The sequence below is a fragment of the Nothobranchius furzeri genome, chromosome 17 (genome assembly GCF_043380555.1).
Source record: "Nothobranchius furzeri strain GRZ-AD chromosome 17, NfurGRZ-RIMD1, whole genome shotgun sequence".
In the NCBI taxonomy this organism is placed as follows: Eukaryota; Metazoa; Chordata; class Actinopteri; order Cyprinodontiformes; family Nothobranchiidae; genus Nothobranchius; species Nothobranchius furzeri.
This window is the reverse complement of record NC_091757.1, coordinates 49,936,902-49,959,053: the sequence shown is the minus strand read 5'-3', so window position 1 is coordinate 49,959,053 and position 22,152 is coordinate 49,936,902. Positions and strand designations below refer to the sequence as shown.

The following is a 22,152-nucleotide window of genomic DNA, read 5'->3' as shown; positions in this document are numbered from 1 at the left end:
AAGCAGCTGCCAGCTTTCAAAACATGTATAAATGTCTTCACTCAACCCCCACCTTTTTTTCAAGTTAATTTTTTTTTTTTGCTTTTTCAGCTTTTACTTCTAAACTTGCATGTAGTAAGGGTTGACAACGCTTTCATATTCAGCCTGCATGTGAAACTGCCAAAATGACCAATCACATTTAAAAAATAACAGGTATTATACATTTTTCTCTGGTTGATGTGTTCCAGTCTGGTTAGGCCACTTCACAGTACTGAATTAGCCCTTCTTCACGTGACCAATGACATCCTGGTGGCCTCTGACTCTGGGTTTCCTGTTTTGCTCCTTCTATTAGGTCTTTCTGCGGCATTTGATACCGTTTACCATATTTTGCTGGATAGACTTGAGTCATGGGTGGGGCTTAGGTGTACCTCACTTCGGTGGTTTTGCTCATACCTATCAAACAGAGTTTTCAAGGTTCAGTTGGGTCATTGTTCCTCTACATGCCTTCCACTTCCATGGGGAGTCCCACAGGGCTCTGTGCTTGGGCCTCTCCTGTTTTCAATTTACATCCTCCCCCTGGGTTTCATCCTGAGGAAATATGGCCTGGGCTATCATATCAATGCAGATGATTGCCAGATCTACCTGGCTTTGAACAAACCAGGCTCGCTCTCTCTTCTGGACCAATGTTTGGCTGAAGTGAGGGTTTGGCTTGCCAACAATTTCCTGAAGCTGAATGATTCTAAGTCTGAGGCACTCCTCATGACCCCTAACAAAACCACACACTTATCTTCTGATTTGGACACTCTCCCATATGACCTCAAGCAGTGTGTTACCAACCTGGGGGTGAAACTGGATACCCACTTTTCCATGGGCCCTCAGATTAACATAGTGGTCAGATCGTGTTTTTACCAGCTGCGCATACTAGTTAGCTTAACACCGATCCTAAAACGAGCACACCTGGAATCTGTAATTCATGCTTTTATCATCTCCCGACTGGATTATGCACATTCCATTTTAACTGGTTTACCTGCCTCCGCTCTTAACAGACTTCAGGTCGTACAAAACGCGGCAGCCATGTTTTAAACAAACACCCCTAGAAGAGACCATATCACACCTGTACTGGCGCAGCTCCACTGGCTACCTAGAAACTTCAGAGTCAAGTTTAAAATCCTGATTTTTGTTTTTAAGGCCTTGAATAGTCTGGCTCCGGATTACCTGTCGGATCTTGTCACTCGTTATGTGCCAAACCGGGCATTGAGGTCTGCTGCCTGCCTGCTGCTTCGCGTTCCAACAATGAAATACAAAACGCGGGGGCAGCGTGCTTTTGTCCATGCTGCTCCGACACTCTGGAATGCTCTTCCTCTTTCAGTGAGGCTGGCACCATCCCTCCTCCGTTTCAAGTCGCTACTAAAGGCTCACTTTTACGAGCAGGCATTTTTAAATCCCTGACTTTTATTATTTTAATATGTTTCTTTTTATTGACCGTGATTATCTGCTTTGTTGTGTATTCTATTTTTGACCATGTTTTGTTTTGATGTTGTGTTTTTACTTTTTATTCTGTACAGCACTTTGGTCGGCTGCCAGGCCGTTTTTAAATGTGCTTTATAAATAAAGTTGGTATGGTATGGTATGGTATTTCTCAGTGAACCTCCTCTTTAAAAAAGCTGTATTGTGAGTTATTGTAATTATCTTAGCATACTAATGGGTTTCTTCAAACTGATGAAGGCATAAGGATGATAAAAGATGGTCAGGTATCTGCCCATCTTTTGCTATAGTTGATGTACAATGTGGCATTAGGCAGGACTTTTGTGGTTTGGATTAAATCACAGGTCTAAAAGAGACAAAACAGCCTATCTCATTCCCTTCCATGCCTACAGTCAGTTTCAAGTCACCAAACAACTGAACATGGCTGTCATTTGAGCTTTTGCAACAGCCAGGCAAGCCTTTGTGCACCTGTCATGGAGAAGTAAATCATCCTTGGTCAGCGTCCAAGGAGACAAGTCTAGTGCACTGTCCACTGGCAGAATGAAAAAAAGGGAGATGTGAAAAAACTTTTATTTACTGGTACAAAATGGAAGAATTGTGTGATAGGCGTGCCTGAGAGTGACAGTTTTGTGAATAATAACTAAGAAAACCTTTAGACTTCAAATGAGCTGACCCAAAAATAAGTCATCAGTCTCATTTCCAGAAACAGGGTGAATAAATAATTACATTTTGCATTAATACCTGTATGGAAACAGCCATCAGAAATTTAGATTTTAACAAGTTTAAACACACACACACACACACACACACATTTACATTTAATGTTCGTGCAGACTTTCTTTGATTTTTCTCCTTTTTTCTTAGATGCTGTAAACATTCGAAAAACCAGTCCGAGAGGCACAACGAGGTGAAGGGAAGACAAAAAAGCAACACTGAGAGGAAGATTCTGATGGCTCCAGCCTCTGCTAGCCGATGAGGGCAAAATAGATAAAAAAGCAATTTAGTTTCATTACAAGATACAGAACAAGAAAATACAGTTAGACAAAGATAATGGAATCCTGTTCTTTGTCTTCTGGTGCTGCTTTTTGTTTTTAAAGTAAACATCATCTCCTCTTACACTAAAGGAAGTAACACAAGCATAAAAGGTTAAATATACATGTTTGCTCAACATTAATGGAAGTTTTAAGCTGCTTTAGCGGATCTGTAAACAAGCGCAAACACGGTCAAAGAACAATCACCCCTTTCCTCGGGTATCAGAACCAGAGACCCGTGAAGCTAAAGGAAACAAAACAGAGATAAACACCAGTCACCATTTTTCAGGTGTCCGTGACGTCAAATTCTGCAACTTTGTCCTAAAGGTGAAGTGGTAGCAGCCGGCTGTTTCTCCTTCTCTAACATTAGTGAGCGGAGAACCTTTCACGCCATGGGTGTTGTGTTGCAAAATACGTGGATGCGTAATAAATGAAGGACCCATAGTGTGGCGGTTCGGCGAGACTGGCGATATGGTCCAGTACTTGCTTTCGGTGTGAAACGTGTTATCAGCAAAGGTTTTTAGACAAATGACAGAAAAAACCCTTTTTTTTGTTTCATTTTTAATCTCCACATTATATTTAAAGCTACACTTTCCGTGCGGTGATGCGGCTCGCGGATGGAACGCGCTTCACAACTCGCAGTGTTTATGGTTCGTGCGGCTCGTCTCTGCGGTGAGCCAATATTCTCCCAAACTGTAGGGGGCAGCATGGAGCTCTACGGCAAGCATCCAACACTACACCATAGTAGAAGTAGAAATTACTATTTACAACATGGCATTCCAGCATTTTTTAACAGCGTCCTCGACTTTTCCGACAGTGCGAGCTATTTCTCTCCAAGAATTATTAACAATATGTTGATCACGGTGATCTTTGAGAGCTGAATCATACAAATGTCTGTATTTACGAACCTCTGCCGTACTAGTTCTTGCCGGTCCGCCATGTTTTTCCATGTCCGTCCGTCCGCGTGGTTAGAAATTTTCCAAGGTGCGCGTTGCGGAAATTTTGGGCCGTGCGGAGGCGCGGTGGAGGGGCGTGGTTGTTAAAATGACGCAAAATGACGCAACTTTTCCGCGCGGAGCCGTGCGGACCTCGCGGACGCGTCAAGCACAAACCAGCCTTAACGCTACCAGTCCCTCTGAACACCACCAGCAGGCAAGATAGTTTAAGTATCTTGCCCAAGGACACAACGACGGCCACAAACTGAGTGAGGCACAAACCTGCAACCCTCCAGTTACGGGGTGGTCACTTAACTCCTCTGCCGCCGTCTTCCGTCTATCGCTTCCCTTAATTTAAATCTCTCAATCTTAACCACCTTTTTAAGTTTAGGTGGTAATTCTTCTCAATTTCCATCATTTCCTCTTTTCATCTGCTCTCTGTAAATCTGAAATTCAACACAGAAACACTGTCATCACACAGCCAGAGAATTGCAACAGCAGGGAAATATGTTTGCTGTTTGGGCTTGTTGTGGTGAATCCTAATGAGCTATCAGACTTTACGGGAAGGAGAAAAAAGCGTTCTCTTTTTTCTTTCTCCGTCAGGGTGATTTGCACTACTTTGAGCTAGAAAATACAAAATGAAAGAGCCCAGCAGCCAAAATGGCATTCTCTGGTCTTAGCTAGATGCAAGGTTATTACCGAGGATATTGCAGCAGTCAAATCGAAGCACGGTGACAGATATATATCAGCAGCTTATCCCTTGGCAGAGATTCTGCTTAAATCCAATAAAATACATGACAAACACATAAATGTGGCATTACTTTTTCCTCCCAAGTCTAATGAAATGTGCCCTTCTGAAACTGGCTCGTTTCCAAAACTCTTGAAGTCTCACTTTTGAATTTAAAAGCAAAAGCGGGATCTGCAGAGGGAGAAGAAAATATACCATGAGGACATCAGGACGAAATGAAGGAAACTGAAGAAAAAAGCTGCATGCAACCGTGGGACCTGAAAGCATCACTCCAAAAATGTCGCTTTCACAAACAGAAAAAGGGGGGAGGCATCATAAACATGGAGATCTGTCACCCAAGCACAGCTGGGCCACCAGAGTCGGTAACCTTGGCAACTCCCTGACCAATGGGCAGCTGGCAGGAGGTCCTCTAAGAATAGTGACACTGACACAAACACACACACACCCTCAGAGAATACTGCTGCCTACACATCCATTGTTAACTTTGATTTGAAGGGCTAAACTGTGTTAGAGTGGCCTCTCTGTGTGGAGAGCACACTGACGCATGCATGTACACCACCGCACACCGGCATGTGGGGAGGCTTTAAAGCTGGGAGAGAGTGGGCTGCATGGTGGCGCAGTGGTTAGCGCTGTTGCCTCGCAGCACGATGGTCGCAGGTTGGAAACTCGGCTGCGGCCTTTCTGCGTGGAGTTGCGTGTTCTCCCCATGCATGCGTGGGTTTCCTCCGGGTACTCCGGTTTCCCCCACAGATCACAACATGCCCTATAGGTTATAAATTGTAAGTCGCTTTGGATAAAATCGTCTGCTAAATAAATAAACATAAATAAACAAATAAACATAAAGCTTGGAGAAATGTCCAAGAGTCTTTTTAGCCCCCTTTTGCACAGCTAGGCTTTATGGCACAGTTACATATTTTGGGTTCTTGCGTTTTATGAGATACTGAACCCCACCCCATCTTCTCAGAGTGAAATTGTTATTAATTTTACCAACGGTAACGAACCCTGTCTACAGCAATTAGAGGTCACTAAAATGAAGGTTGCAATGTTGAACTCTGCAGTTTCCTCTGGACTAGGACCAAATGTGTCCAGTGGCTAAATGCTGGCTGCAACGGGCAATCCAGCACAAACTAAAGGGTTGCACAGACAATCAGAACATTCAATACAGGTAAACCTGATTTGGAACCAAATGTCAACCAGGGGCGGCGTTTGGCCCGGCTACTTGGGCTGAAGCCCTGGATGTTTCATGAAAAGCCCCGGATCTAAATCGCGGAAGTAACATGCAGTACCAAAGTCCAACAGAGAGGGAGCAGTTGGCAGTAGTTTGTATACAGCCTGCCTGAGCCTCCACCACTGAAGAAGAAGCCCTTCAGCAGCCGGCTTCGTCTACAGTCTCTGCCTGAAACGCATGAGTGAAGATGGACATAAGGACGTTTTTTAGACCAAAAGTACCGCGATAGAACCCCAGCTTTGATGAGACTGGTGTTGACTCAGATTTGTGAGTCTTATTTGAAAATAAGTCTTATTTGAGTGGTGGTGTTTGGGTTCAAGATGGCGCCAGTGTTGCCGGCCTGCCGTTTGTCAGCTCCTTTTCTTTTTGTATTTTTATTGGACTTACTGTTTTATGTTTTTATTTGATCAGTGTAGCGCCTTGGTGGCATCTTTTTGCCTGTAAGGTGCGATTTATAAATAAAGTTGAGTTGAGAGTTGAGAAAATATTTGTTGTGCTGCTGGTTTGCCTAAAGTTAGCTTACTATCAGGTAAAGTTGTTGGAGAAAGAACTTACTATCATCTCACGCTAAACACTAACAGGAACAATACTCTGCCCTGAAAATGCTGAATATGTAGCTTCAGATTAAAAATTATGTGGTACAAGACAAATATGATGTTAACTAGTGTGTGTGCGTGCGCGTGTGTTAAGCCCCGGATCTTCTTCAGTCCTAAATCCGCCCCTGATGTCAACCATCCCACTCTACATGGAGTAGCTTTCATTTGCACAAACAGCTGAACTAAATCTCAGTATTGATATTAGGAGGAAGAGTAGAGGAAGGTGTTTATTGTTTTCTACTATGTTCATATTCTGAGAAAGTATCTTAAATTTATGAGTAGGATAGTAATTATGGCATTAGATGTTTTTCGATTAAGACTGCAATTTATTTTCTAAACGCTTACACAGCTCAGTTTCTTCATCCGAGCCTAGGCGTAGTTCAGGAGTGGGCAAGTCTGGTCCAAGAGGGCCACAGTCCTGCATGTTTTGCAGCCATGCATGAACTTGCAGCTTCTAATTGGTGGAACACACCTGATGCAGGCAATCAACACCAGGAACAACAAAGACATTTTGAAAACTAGCAGAACTGCAGCTCTCTAGGACCAGGGTTGCCTACCCCTGACGTGGTTGTAATCTGACACATAAAGAAGAGAAAAAAAGAAGAAACATTTTTTATTTAGTGCTTCTCAAAATAAAAAAAAACCTCTGTATCTATCTACACAACGGTGTCTTATACACTCAAATCAATTAACTAAAAACTAATTTTAAAAAGTCAAAAATGTTATTATAGTAGAAGTTTAACAGCTACTAGTTTTACAGATACGTTTATTAAGTAATTAAACATACTAATGCGACCAAAGGAAGCAACCTAAACTTTTCTGCAACACAAATATTATTATATCATATCATATTATATTATACTACAAAACATTTTTTTCCTAAATGAAATGTTGGTTTCCTAAATTCTAACTATTTCACTGAACGACTCACTTTTATTTTCTTTTTTTCTTCTTCTTTTTTGAAAGTTTAAAGGAAGAAACAGATATGTGTACAACTGCTTTTTGGGTGCATCGTTTATGGATAACAATGATTTTCTTTTCTTCTCCTCTCATTTCTTCCATCTCCCATAATTGTATTCAGGTCCCCGTGTACCGATTCTTTTTTTTTATATATATATATATCCATCCAGCTCTCTCCTTACACCTCTTTCTGGCCTGTCTTCTCCAATCCTACAGTCTACAATCACTACTCCTCTTTTAGCTCCTCTCTCTTTTGTTCCACCTCCCTGAAACTCCCAATATTCCTCTCCCTACTCCCCGAGCACTCGTTCACCAGCCATATCAACTTCCCCTCCTCCCTTCTTCTCTCTTCTACTTTGTCTCAATTGTCCTCTGGAGTGCCGTGATGGCCTCATCCAGGGCCAAAGGACCTAAAAAAGATTTACCATCATCTCTTATCTGGCAGAGCAATCAGTATAATCTTCATCAACATCACTGAAGTCATTATGGTAAATTGGTAAAACCTTATAGGCTTACACAGCTCCTTAGCCCCAGTAGCCAAAGAAATGTGAAAAGGTGAGAAAATGGTGGTGATTTTTTTATTTTGTGTCTGTAGTTAGTATGATGAAAGGGAAGATGGCGATATAGGCATGACACATATGTAAATTCAAAGATGAATTCATACACATTCAGTTCCATCTGGTTCAGTTTTCCATTCTCCCATTTTATATGATGTACATTTGAAATGTTTTTGCTTTTTTATTTTAGTATATTTTCATTTCTGCTGAGCAAATGTTTGTCTGCCCCCCAAAGTAAATAAATAAATAAATAAATACACGTATTTAACTGAAAATAGGTCTGTAATATGGTGGTATTTAAAATACAACATAAGAACACTTCTGTTGCATGTAGCAACAGTTGTAGTTTGGTTATTTGTCATGGCAGCAGTGATACCGCTGGATCCAATAACACCATTTAAATGGATGTTTAAAATTCAAACACAAACTGAGTCCAATCAACCCAGCTAACTTCTAAAGCTGGCACAGGTGGACAACACAGTTTAAAGGAAACTACTGAGATGAAAAACTTTTCCATAGGAAAACAGGAAGGCATCTTCCCTCTGGATGATTGCTGTAGAGGAGAAACTTCTGATAATTTTAATAACTTCAATATAATTATAGCAAGTAATGTGCCACAAAAGCCTGAATAAAACAAGTATACATAATTTTTTATTGCAGACCCTAGAACTAAAATCCTAGTTGGGACAGGAATAATTATAACCACATTAAATATGTTTTAACCATTTTCTCCAAAAACCTTTAAAAACTCTTTCATGTGTTCAGAAGGAAAGCATTTTGAATGAACAAAGTTGTCCAGCTATGCAGAATTTAAAATAAAATTATTGTGACTGTTGGAAAACAAACAAACAAATAAATAAAATAAAATCATATATATATATATATATATATATGTATTAATTGCCCAAAATCTCACTCACAAAAAGCAATCTCAGAAGCTAAATTATTTACATTTTAGCATTTCCTTATTATGCATGCAGTTGGCTTACTTTCTGATTCTTTGCTTGTAATTCTGTTGTTTCATGTTCAATGTTTTAATCTCTTTTATCATGATTGTACTTTGTGCTTCAGCACCTTGGCCTAACATGACGGGTGAGGTAGGTTCTACAGTATATAAATAAGGCCTTGATTGATTGACCTTCCAGAATGAGCTGATTCAAGGTTCTATCACTTTAAGAAAACAAGCTGGAGCTGGTCACACCCACCCATCACCCGCTCAGGCTGTTGTGAGCTAAGACGCTCCGATATCTGGGTGAGGGATAGTCCTTCAGCCTGGAGAGGCAAGAGAGGGTTCTTTGCAAATATCCCCATTTGTGACATCACAACCAGGGACTTATTGAAAATGCTCATTTTAGGAAATAAATTCCTAAACAACATGCTGACAAAATACGACTGAACTGTTTTTTTCCAGATTTTGCGTTTTTATAGAGGCAGCAGAAATCAGTTAAAATGTGAGTTTGCACAATATGTTTCCTGTAAACTATGTTTTCATTATATCTTTACATGCCTTGATAACCACACAAAATAGATAGTATATTATTTCCTCTTTGTCAAGTGACTGCATCAAATATAAGACAAAGAGCACAAGAACCTGCACACACAAGGTACATTTTCTAAGTTGATCTCTACACGTAGAAGAACAGAAAGTTGTGTAGGCAGAAGAAGAAACACGCAAACTGGCAATTCACTCAAGATTAAATCATTCAGCAATCATCTGAAACCCTTAAAGCTCGACAAAGAATCTCTGTCAAATACACACGCGATCACACTTCTGCTAACTCAGGCGTGTGTGTCTAAGTGTGTGTGTGAGCACCAGGATGTATGTAAAACAGCATCCAGTGACGACAGTTTAATGTGTCAAGAAAATGAGTGACAGTATACCACACATAGGGGTAGATAGGGCATCAGCACATAAATGGGCCATTCCCATCTGTACCGGGTCGGCCCGGGCCAGGTAGCGTAGGTTGTTTACATATCTGGGTGGCCTGGTATTTTTCCGGGCCAACCAAGGCTCATTCTCAGCCCTCTTCTCGAGGGGGTCTGCTTCAGGCCGACCAGGGCCAACACACCCACTGCTGACAGCAAATTCACACCTTCCATTAGAGCAAGCCTCTGATTGGTGGGTAGAATCAGCCCACATGGGCTTAAGGCAAGGATGTGTGGAATCAACCGGGCCAGGCTGGGGCTGACTGGGACTACCCAGCCCGGGCCGACCTGGTACAGATGGGAATGGCCCAAAAGTCACTCAAAAGGAAACAATCTCATTTCACATCTCTTTGCATGTTATAGCCAACAGTTTTCCATACAATAAAAAAATTAAATAAAAATTCTATTTCTACTTAGCCTTCCATACCACACTTAATGTCATGGAAACAAAGGTAAAATATAAATACCAGGGATTCGTTAAACCCAGTGTTCAGTGATGCATATTACTTAGCTGAAGGAGTTTCCTTTTTATTCTATCAGGGCTGCCACAAGTTTCTTATTCTCTTCTGTTATTACCACATTTCATTATTATCTGTGCCAGTCCTGCTACGAGGGTAAGTGATACTTTAATTTCAGTAAGTACAGCAAACAAATACTCAGCTGTCAGGAGCTCCTCGGCTCTTATCTGCGCCTATTCTTGCATCACAAAAATCAGGAGGGGAAAAACATGAGGAAGTGATGGACTGACCTAAACGAAGATGCCACCGAGTCAAGCAGCGATGCACACATCACACAAGTCTTCGATATCATGCGTGACAGAAAGTTTATGAGATTTCTAGTCTGACGTGCTACCTCTTACTTTATTGAACGCCTCCATCACTGAGTGAAATGCAGGCGCACATACATTAGCCCCCCGTGACAAACCGCACCCTGCAGCACTTGTCTGGCTCTCTGTGCATCAATGCCTGCCAAGTGTTTAGAACACAAATACGCCAGTTTCTACATGCCCTGTACATGCATGCACATACGTGCACGCACATTTGCATTTCTTTGATGCCTCCAACAGCTTCAACACTGACCTGTTCTGACATATTATTTTTATTATTCTGCTGCAGGGGTCCAAAACTAAAAAGGGAGAAGGGAAAATCCATAGTGCACAGGGGAGAATGGTGACAGGGAGGAATAAGAGGTTTATTGTAAAAAGAGAGAAAAGCCAGAGAGAAATAAAAGCAAACCAGGAAAAAGGAGGAGAAAAGGTATATATACACTCACCCACACCCTAGCAGGAACTGAATAAAGTATGGGAGTGGACTGATGAAGACAGACACATCCAAAATAAATCAAAGTGACATAAAGAAGAGGAGATGCCCGAGTGAGACTGGCTCAAGGGGTCTCTTAATAACATCATGGTCTCCCAAACAGCCTCAAGCTTGAAAATACAATTGCAGAGCCAAGAAGAGTTTTTTTTAGTATGACTAGAAATCTTAGCAGGTTGAGTAAACAGTTTTATTTTCCCTGACATTCTTACAGTGAACAGTTGGTTTACAACCAGGCTCAGATGGGATAAAAAAAAACCCAGTAATTCATAAATGTGTACTTAAAAAATCAATAACTAAATATACTAGAAAATATAGTACACACATCTAGTACAAAGTGCTTTTAGGAGTTATATAAATGACATATTTTGACTCTTACTACAGTGAGCAGAGGAAGACAAATTAGTGAGCCACTAGAGTGCAGCGTGTAGCCTTTAACACAATGTAGATGCACAAGAGAGAGGAAGTGGCAAAGAGAACTTGCATAAACCAATTAAATAAAAGAAAACTAAAAAGGAAGCATTGACATGAACAAGGTAGGGTAAGCGGTGGGGCTTAACTGGAAGAAATAAGTGCTGTGTGAGAGAGAAGCAAAAGAACAGACTTCTGCAAATATCCAGCAGAGAAAGGAAGATGCAGCGGGAAAGGAAACAGAGAAGCTGTGAGGTGAATAAAGGATTGAGGTAATTTCAGCTCCTCTTTCCATCATTTACCAGTTTTTCTCTCTGAAAATCAAAGTTTGGCTCAGGATTTCACTAACAGATAATTTAGTGCTAAACGAAGAGCTACCCACTCTTGGTAATATACATCAGGCAGTTCAAAGCATTTCAAACATAAATGAAAGTGCGCTGTTCCTAGCAGCTAAGTTGTTGTTTTTTTATATCAGTGCTAATACACGTTGTTTTTCTAACAGACAAATCTTATAATAGGCATGCCGTTGTGCATGCAGCTTGCTCCTTCCTTTGTGCTATCTCCGGTCAATCAATCGTATGCACACTGCAGAACATAAAGTGGAAGGTGTGCACACTGTTATAGAATAAACAGTCTAGTTTTCCAAACTGATGTGCTGAATTAAATGGATTTATGTTTTTTTTATGTGTGTTGAATGTATTACTCAATAATCAAGATGTAAAATATATTTTCATTTTCTGTTTCAAGCATCTAAACAATAGGCTTTTGTTTCATTATGCAGTTTGCCAACTGCCCTCTGGTCAAAATTTATCAGTTTCTTTAAACTGAGGTTGTTCAAAGTGCCATCCATCCATCCATCCATCCATCCATCCATCCATCCATCCATCCATCCATCCATCCATCCATCCATCCATCCATCCATCCATCCATCCATCCATCCATCCATCCATCCATCCATCCATCCATCCATCCATCCATCCATCCATCCATCCATCCATCCATCCATCCATCCATCCATCCATCCATCCATCCATCCATCCATCCATCCATCCATCCATCCATCCATTTCCATCCATCCATTTCCATCTGCTTATCCGGAGTCAGGTCGCGGGGGCAGTAGCCTAAGGCGAGAGGCCCAGACTTCCCTCTCCCCAGCCACTTGGGCCAGCTCCTCCGGGGGAATCCCAAGGCGTTCCCTGGCCAGGTGAGGGACATAGTCCCTCCACCGTGTCCTAGGTCTACCTTTAGGTCTCCTCCCGGTTGGACATGCCTGGAAAACCTCACCAGGGAGGTGTCCAGGAGGCATCCTGACCAGATGCCCAAGCCACCTCAACTGGCTCCTCTCGATGTGGAGGAGCAGCGCGTCTACTCCGAGCCCCTCCCAAATGACCGAGCTTCTCACCCTATCTCTAAGGGAGAGTCCAGCCACTCTTCTGAGAAAACTCATTTCGGCTGCTTGTATCCGCGATCTCGTTCTTTCGGTCACTACCCAAAGCTCAGGACCATAGGTGATGGTAGGAACGTAGATCGACAGGTAAATCGAGAGCTTCGCCTTCTGACTCAGCTCTCTCTTCACCACAACAGACCGGTACAACGCCCGCATCACAGCAGATGCAGCACCAATCCACCCATCGATCTCACACTCCAGTTTTCCCTCACTCGTGGACAAGACCCTGAGATACTTAAACTCCTCTACTTGGGGCAGGACCTCATCCCTGACCCAGAGAAGGCATTCTACCCTTTTCCGAATCAAGACCGTGGTTTCAGATTTAGAGGAGCTGATTCTCATCCCAGCTGCTTCACACTCGGCTGCGAACCGCTCCAGCGAAAGCTGAAGATCACGTTCTGATGAAGCCAGCAGGACCACATCTTCTGCAAAAAGCAGAGACCTGATCCTCAGGCCACCAAAACGGATGCCCTCCACACCTTGGCTGCACCTAGAAATCCTGTCCATAAAGGTTATGAACAGAATTGGTGACAAAGGGCAGCCTTGGTGGAGTCCAACTCTCACTGGGCACGAGCCCGACTTACTGCCGTTAATGCGGACCAAGCTCTGACATCGGTCATACAGGGACCTAACAGCCCGAATCAGAGGGCCTGGTACCCCATTCTCCTGGAGTACCCCCCACAGGGCCCCCAGAGGGACGTGGTCAAACGCCTTCTCCAAATCCACAAAACACATGTAGACTGGTTGGGCAAATTCCCATGCACCCTCCAGGATCCCCCTAAGGGTATAGAGCTGGTCCAGTGTTCCACGGCCAGGATGAAAACCGCATTGCTCCTCCTGAATCTGAGGTTCAACAATCCGACGGACCCTCCTCTCCAGAACCCCTGAATAGACCTTACCAGGAAGGCTCAGGAGTGTGATCCCCCTGTAGTTGGAACACACCCTGCGGTCCCCCTTTTTAAATAAGGGGACCGACACCCCGGTTTGCCAGTCCAGTGGGACTGCCCCCGATATCCACACAATATTGAAGAGCTGCATCAGCCAACACAGCCCCACAACATCCAGAGCCTTAAGGAACTCTGGGCGGATCTCATCCACTCCTGGAGCCTTGCCACAGAGAAGCTTTTTAACCACCTCAGTGACCTCAGCACCAGAGATTTGAGAGGCCAACCCAAAGTCCCCAGACTCTGCTTCCTCACTGGAAGGCGTGTCGGTGGAATTGAGGAGGTCTTCGAAGTATTCTGCCCACCAATCCACAACGTCCTGAGTAGAGGTCAGCAGCACACCGTCCCCTCTACAGATAGTGTTGGTAGCACACTGCTTTCCCTGCTCAGGCACCGGATGGTGGACTAGAACCCCCTTGAAGCCGTACAAAAGTCTTGCTCACTGAACTCCTCCCATGCCAGGGTTTTTGCCTTAGCGACCACCCGAGCCGCGTTCTGCTTGGACTGCCGGTACCCATCAGCTGCCTCTGGAGTCCCACAGGCCAAAAAGACCCGATAAGACTCTTTCTTCAGCTTGACAGCATCCCTAACCGCCAGTGTCCACCAGCGGGTTTGGGGGTTGCTACCACGACAGGCACCGACGATCCTGCGACCACAGCTACGGTCGGCCGCCTCAACAATGGAGGCACGGAACAGGGCCCATTCAGCCTCAATGTGCCCCGCCTCCCCTGGAACATTTTGGAAGTTCTGTCAGAGGTGGGAATTGAAGCTCCTTCTGACAGGACACTCTGCCAGAGGTAGAGCAAAATGGATGTCAAACTGACGGAAAATATTTCCCAGAGGAAGAAGGTAAGTGATGAAAAGAAGTGGACCGAGAACAGAGCCTTGGGGGACGCCGGTAGTGACAGGGAAGGGACGGGAAGTGAAGGATTTGAATTAAATAAACTGAGTACAGCCAGAGAGATTTGAACAGAACCAATCAAGCAGGGTATGAGAAATGCCAAGGGAAGACAATCTATGGAGGAGGATGGTGTGAGAGATGGCATCGAAGGCCGAACTCAAGTCGAGGAGGATGAGGATGGAGAACAGTTCTGGATCGGCAGCAGTGAGGAGGTCGTTAGTGATTTTTATGAGTGCGGTTTCTGTGCTCTGGCCAGGGCGAAAACCAAACTGGAAGAGCTCATAGAGGCTATTGCGGGTGAGATGAGCAAGGAGTTGAACAGAGATTATTTTTCCAGGATTTTTGAAAGAAAGGGAAGATTTGAGATGGGACGAATATTATTGAAATAATTGGGATCAGTGCCGTTTTTTTTTTAAATATTGGAGTAATAGATGCAGTTTTGAAAAGTGAGGGAACAATACCGGTAGAGAGGGAGGAGTGGATTATGGCGGTTATGAGAGGGAGAAGGGAGGTGAGACATGTTTTAACCAAAACTGTAGGGAGGGGGTCGAGAGAGCAGGTGGTGGGCTTGGATTTACGTATAAGATCAGATATTTTGGATGAGGTGGGAAGAAGAAAGGAACAAAATGACTGGCGGAGGGAAAGAATCTCAGGGGGAGGGGGAGAGCATGGAATTAATTGCTGGTGTATGGAAGCAATTTTCTAAGTAAAGAAGGTTATTAAAGAGTTACATGAGTCAGCAGAATACAGGTGGGGGGTAGGGTGGGGGGTGGGGGTGGGGTGGGGGGGATAGAGAGTCCGGGGGATGAAAATTGTTGCGCATTATTGAGAACAGAGTCCTGGAGTTGCTTTCATTGGAGGAAACCAATCCAGAGTAGAAAGCAGATTTTGTATGTTTAATAGAGTCCCAAGTATTGAAGCAGATGAGTTTTGTGCATTTCTTTGTGTATTGCAAGATCAGTTCATTTATGGAGGCGTTCAAGTTGACGTCCTTTGGCTTTCATCCGTCGGAGTTCAGGGGTAAACCAGGGGGCAGAGTTAGTAAAGGACATGGACAGAGTTTTGACTGGGGCAAGAGAATCCAAGATATTGTTGAGTGTGGAGTTATAATGAGAAACAAGATGGTCAGGAGAAGCAGAACTAGGGATGGATATAACGTTAATAATAGATGACAGGGTGTCTGGGTTAATGTTTTTGATATTGCGGAATGAGATGTGACAGATAGGCTTAGTTCTGGAAGAGCAGAGGGGGATGTTGAATGACAGAAAAAAGTGATCATCATTAGCAGAACAGTTAGATGGGGTTAAACCAGAACAGCAGATTAGATCAAGAGAGTGACCTTTAATGTGCGTGGGAAAATTAGAATATGTTTGAAAATCGAAGCTGTTGAGGCAGGAGGAGAAGTCTCTGGTGAGGGGTGGTTCAAGTTGCCCATATGAATATTTATATCACCAAGTAGAATGACATTGGGGGAAAGGGTAGTGAGTTGGGTGAGTAATGAGGAGAAGTCATTTAAAAAGTCACTATTGGGCTTGGGTGGGTGGTAGATCAGGGCAATAACTGTGGGAGTGGGACTGGAGCTGAAGACAGGAGTGGGGACAGGCAGCACCTTCCACTTCTCGCGATAGAGCAGTGCGAGAACGCCCCCGTGACCGAAGCCACGTGGGTAAGATAGGTAAACAAAGCCGGGGGGAGTGGAAGCGTTAAGCTGGGAAAAGTCGTTAAGTTGCTGCTAGGTCTCCGTGAGCCCGATGAAGTCCAGTTTATGGTTGGTGATGAGGTCCTGAATGAGCTGACCCTTGTTTGTGAGAGAACGGACAAGTTTTCAGTGTTGTTGGGTTGGAGGTTGCTGTCTTTGCCAGGCTGGCTAGCGAGCGAAGGTCTGCAATCCGGCCAGGGTTGAGGAGAGGACGACGAGTTGTGGACCAGTATGAGGTGATTGAGTGAGAGTTATCCAGCTGGAAGTTACGGTGACACCCACGATGGATGTATCTCCGGCGGGGAGGAAGGACGATCTCCGGGTGGAGCTGTAATGCTATCGGTGGAGGCACAGAGAGATGCTGGCATAGCAGGAGATCAGCCGCCGTGTACTGGAACAGAGCTGCCCCAGGTTGGAGGAGAAGGGACAGGGCAGTCCAGAGGAGGGTCAACCAGATAAATAACTTGCAGGCCCACAGGATGAACAGCGGTAGGCAGCTAGCCGATAGCAGCGGGTCAACAGCCGGGAGGAGTGAGAGGTAGGTTTAGTCCACTTGTACACCAAAACAACAAATTGACAACCAAACAGGATCCAAGGGAGGCAAAAAAAAATATAGCACTCACTTAGGAAAACTACAATCTAGTGCTCCATTAAAGTGTAAAACACGATAAAATCATGTTAAAATCACCGGTGAGCAGCGGCTGCAAAAACGCGCCAGCGTCCACTCCAGGTGTTCCTGAGTGACCAGTCATTCATCATAAGAGGTCTTTGGGCTGCTCTTTGTCTGATCCCTCACCTAAGACCTGTTTGCCATGGGTGACCCTACCAGAGGCAGAAAGCCTCAGACAACTTAGCTCCTAGGATCATTGAGGCACTCAAACCCTTCCACCACGGTAAGGTGGCAGCCCAGGATGTACTCCCACAGCAAGTAAAATTTTCATTGATCACACAAGAAGCCCAATTAAAAGATCTGAAATTGCCTTTTAAATATTTGAGCTGGCAAAACAAATCTGAAACTTGATGTAGAATTAGCAGGTGCAGCCAGATGAGCGGAAGTGTGACAAATTAGCATTTTCTTCAATTTTTCTTGTTAAATTCATGAGATTTTCTATATTATTTAAATATCCATCCATCTTGTTCCACTTATCCGGGGTCGGGTTGCAGCAGCCTAAGCAGAGAATTCCAGACTTCCCTCTCCCCAGCCACTTGGGTGTTGGGCCAGCAGAGAAACTCAGTCCTTCTAGGGTGTCCTGGGTCTTCCTTTGGGTCTCCTCCTGGTTGGACAAGCCTGGAAAAACCTCACCAGGGAGGCATCTAGGAGACATCCTAACTAGATGCCACCTCAACTGGCTCCTCTCGATATGGAGGAGCATCAGATCTACTCCGAGCCCCTACCGGATGATGGAGAAAACTCATTTCGGCCGCTTATATCTGCAATCTTGTTCTTTCTATCCAAAGCTTGCGACCATAGATGAGGGTCGGAACATAGAACGACCAATACATCAAAAGCTTTGCTTTTCGCCTCAGCTCTGTCTACACCATGACCAACCGGTCCAACGCCCGCATTGCTAGAGGCAGCACCAATCCGATCTGTCCCTCAATAATGAACAAGATATAGTTTAGAAAAACGATCATCAGCAGTAAAAGTATCCAGAGTACAATTCCTGCATCCAATATCCAAACCCTTACGATACACTTTTCTCCCTCATCCCAACACGTCCCTTGCTAGTCCAAACAAATCTAATATATTCTGGAGAGGGAGGACATCTTGAATGTTGAGGCTGAAGGGTGATGTGATCACAAAGATAAATTCATGTAAAGTAGGTACAGCAGTCAGGTAACTATGATCACCAACCAGGGATTTCCAAAGGATTTAACCCTCTGGAGGCAGGCATTGCAGATTTGCATTGTTAAAACCTACTTACCTGGTTACTCCACATACGTATTTCATGAACATTTTTTAACTCAGAAGTACCCCTGAAGGACTTAGTTGTTCGTCCTTTTATCAAAACTTATTTTGAGCCTGACAGGGTTAACAGTAACAACCCTCTAAGGATGAGCAGCTTGGAAAGTCACTAATCTTTGTAAATTAAGGCTTGAGCACTGAAATACACATTTAATCCATTGATTATCTGGCATGCAGAATGAATTATGACTGAAGATTTATGGTAAAAATAAAGAACACCTAATACAAACAGTGGATGGAATATCAATTCACTGATTAGAACGTATTCTGATTTAGTTCAGTAAAGTGATGGATTACAACCTTGGTTTAAAAATTATTTCCTGGTTCTCGTTATACTTGTTTAGCCTTGGACTGTCTTTGTGTCCAGTTTATTAATTATTAATTAATTAATTAATTTATTTATTTATAGCCTTGAGCCTTCCTTTATCCCTAAAATACAAATCTCTGTAAAAATACTTTTTTTTTTTCAAAAAGTTGAAAATGAAATGAAATGAAAATATAAGATAAAAAATGCATGGAAACATCAGACTGGAAATGTATTTGACATGTCAAGTACTAAGACCACAATCCACTGTAACCTGTGACACAACAAAGGCACACGTTTTTAGCAGTTTCTGTCTCTCAGTGTGATTTTATTTTTGATTTGATTTTATCTCGTACAGCACATTGGACTTCCTTGGCTGGTGGTGGAAACGTGCTTTATAAACAAATTCTCCTGAATTGAATAGAAAAATACAGACTATAATGCAGATTTTTGTTTTTATGAAGTCAATTTTAAATTTTTTAAACTACATATTACCAAACTTGTAATTTTTTCAGGCAAATATTTGATTAAGAATTTTTTAAGAAATAATAGAGAAATAAATGCATTTTTGTTTGCAATTGTGTACTATAAGAATCAGAAATAAAGCTCATGACTGGGAAAAAAATAACTATTTTGAAACTCTATTCTATTCTATTCTTATAGAGAAAACTCAAGTTATCCATCATGTTTTAATGCAATTACTTATTTCCATTCAACAAATCTGAATGATTTCTCTTCTGTAATTGTAAAAATTTACTACGAAGCTCAATAAGTTGAGGAAAATTAAAATAGGGAACATTTCAAATACACTTAGTAAAGGGCTGTGGAGATTGGGCCACATCAGAGAAAAGAAAGTAAATCAACAAATCCAGGCTTCATCCTTTTGCAACAAGCATCTAAAGTGTAGTAATAAGGTGAAATAGTAATTCTGGGGGTGAAATTTGGATGAATCTTATCTTTTGTCACTGTTGTGTTTAGAAAACTGTGTTTTAGTTTTGAAATGCAAGGTCCAGTTTTTTCTCTTGTGTTTTGACAGAAGTGGTCTTTTTTGTTAAATGGCCTGTTTTGCTCTTCAAGGCCATCATACATCAATGCTCTGAAGAGAAATTACTGATGCAGGATGGCAGCAGGCGTAACTGAGCCAGTGTTGCCAACTGTTTTTGACTGATAGTAGCTGAAGTTCCCCCCAAAAGTCGCTAGATGTCCCAGATGACGTCACGCGCGAATTTGCATACGACGTGATGGAGTCATCTGGTTTGCGTGATGACGTCACCATGTTTGCGTCATGACGTCACCGGTCTTGTAGAGTAAATCAAATAAAACCCATATGACTTTATTTAAAATATTATTTATTTTTTTATATTTTGTTAAAATAAAAACCCATAGAATACAAAACAGCAGCCTTTAAAACATCAAGGGAAGATGCCACAAAAAATGGAAGGAATATTTTTATTTTGTCTGAAGAGAATGGAACTCTTAAACACAAAAATATTGCATAAGGAATGTATGTATGATTGAATTAAAATGAATTTTCTCTTGTAGTTTTCAAGTGCCTTGAGATGTCTTCTGTTGTGATTCAGTGCTATATATTGACCTAAAAGATAGTATATATATATATTTTATTTTTGTTTGGTTTTGTTGCTTTTAGTACTTTTGTGTAAAAAGAAGCAGGCCGTATTTAGTAATCAGAAACGTTACATGCAAACTGCCAATGACCTGAGGTGTTTGTCTTACAGTATTACTCTGTTTTTTATAAAAGTTTTAAATGTGCTACATTATTGAACTCATCATAGAGTTCCTTGAATGCACCACAGGTGGTGCGAGAAGCCAGCAGCCATGTGCGAGTGCGACGCTGCATGCACAGATCATTTTCTTTCTGATCCTCTGGAAGGAAGGACAGTCCGGTCACTTCAGATGCATCTCTAATCTGCAGGTAAAGTCGGCAACAAAGTTGTAGTCAAAGTAGCTGAGGGGCGGTCAGAAATGTCGCCAGATTTGTCGCTACAGAATACATTTAGAAAAAGAAGTAACCTAAATGTTCATTTTATTTAAAATAATGACGTTCCTGATTCCACAAAAGTTCATTTTCTTTTAAAAATAGTTTATCTGGTGTATTTGTTTGACATTCTGTAATCTGAATTTCAGACAAGCAGAAACACGTTTTTTGAAGAAAGCACGACAAGATTCTTTGTCCAGAAACATCAAGAGGTAAAAAAAATAAAAAAAACAATGATGCAAACCTTCAGGCTTACTTCCCAAAACAACCAAACTATAAACGTTCTTCAGAATTACAAGATCAAGTACCAACAGATTATATCTCATATATTAATGACTGGCACTGAGGGACTGACATGGTTCCATTTATTTGAGCTGTATCACAGCACTGATACGACCATTATTTTAAGAACCCCTGTGATTTTACACAAGTCGACCATATTTCATTTAAAACCAGCAAAAAATAAATAAATAAAAGTAAATAAATAAATAAAGATAAAGGCCTACCTTTCGGACGCCTTCTCGTGAATCTTCAACATTATTATCTGCTCCTCCAGTGCGATTAATCATCCGCCACATTTGGGAGTACATAGGATCTCTCTCAAAGGGATTCATAGCCTTTGAGCGCACCTGATCATATACTGCAGAGTCCAACACTGTCCCATATGGTAACTCCGTCTGCTTGGATAAGTCTTGCAGAGACCTAAAGAGAGACACGCAGTAAAAAGAATTAGCTATTCTATTATGCAAACTGTTTTATGCACACACAATGAAGTAATGGCTTACCCAGAATATGGCTTGTGAATGGATGAAGAACAAAGTAAGCATCTGGCAAAGTGAGTGTCAGGCTGAGGTTCATAAACTATGGATCTATCTGGAATTAATTGATAGTCTGGGTATTCCCAAGAATTTTTCCTTGTTCTTTTCCTCTAGTCCAACAGGGATGTTAGCAGTAGCCCAGGTCAGCAATAGCAGACGCTCAGGCTAGCATTAGCAGTAGCTTGTGCTTGTATTGTTCTGTGATTAGCATTATTGTGACCAACATATTGTTGATGGTGAAGTGGGTTCGGACATGCAAATGTGAGGGTGTTGTTTGTACGTTTATGATGTATTATACCATCTTTCTTCAGATCAAATTGTTTTTCCACAGCCATTACCATACTACTAATTTACATCACTCCACATCGAGAGGAGCCAGTTCATGTGGCTCAGGCATCTAGTTAGGATGCTTCATGGACACCTCTGAGGTTTTCTGGGTGCATCCAACTGAGAGAAGACTCAAAGCAAAACCCAGGGCACGCTGGAGGAACTGTGTCTCTTGGCTGACTGGGGAATGCCTTAGAATTCACCCGGAGGAGTTGGCCCAATTGGCTGGGGAGAGGGTAGTCTGGGCCTCTCTGCTTAGGCTGGATGGGTGGGTGGGTGGGTGGATGGATGGATGGATGGATGGTTGGATGGATGGATGGATGGGTGGTTGGGTGGATGGATGGATGGATGATGGATGGATGGATGGATGGATTAGACACCCCAGGCTGTCTATATTTACCAACACACAGTTAAATGTCATTTTAAATTCCAGGACCGCATTAAGGGGCTTGCTGATTCTCAGATTTGAGCGCTAGGGCTGACCCTGTGTCAAGCAGTTAGCTGTGGTTCTGAGACACAATGATGTTTCAGGCAATGGACCTCTCAGATCTGCCATCCAAGACAGATATACCCAGTCA

General features: G+C 42.7%; 1 protein-coding gene across 4 annotated transcripts in view; it reads right to left on the bottom strand.

Moving 5' to 3' along the window:
* grid2 (glutamate receptor, ionotropic, delta 2) overlaps nucleotides 1–22,152 on the bottom strand; it is an 812,001-nt gene that overhangs the window by 93,332 nt on the left and 696,517 nt on the right. For all 4 annotated transcript variants that reach the window (XM_070546132.1, XM_070546133.1, XM_070546131.1 and 1 more), the window contains one exon: nucleotides 20,936–21,131. In XM_070546132.1, the coding sequence (XP_070402233.1) occupies nucleotides 20,936–21,131 (196 nt within the window). The remainder of the gene's footprint in view (nucleotides 1–20,935; nucleotides 21,132–22,152) is intronic.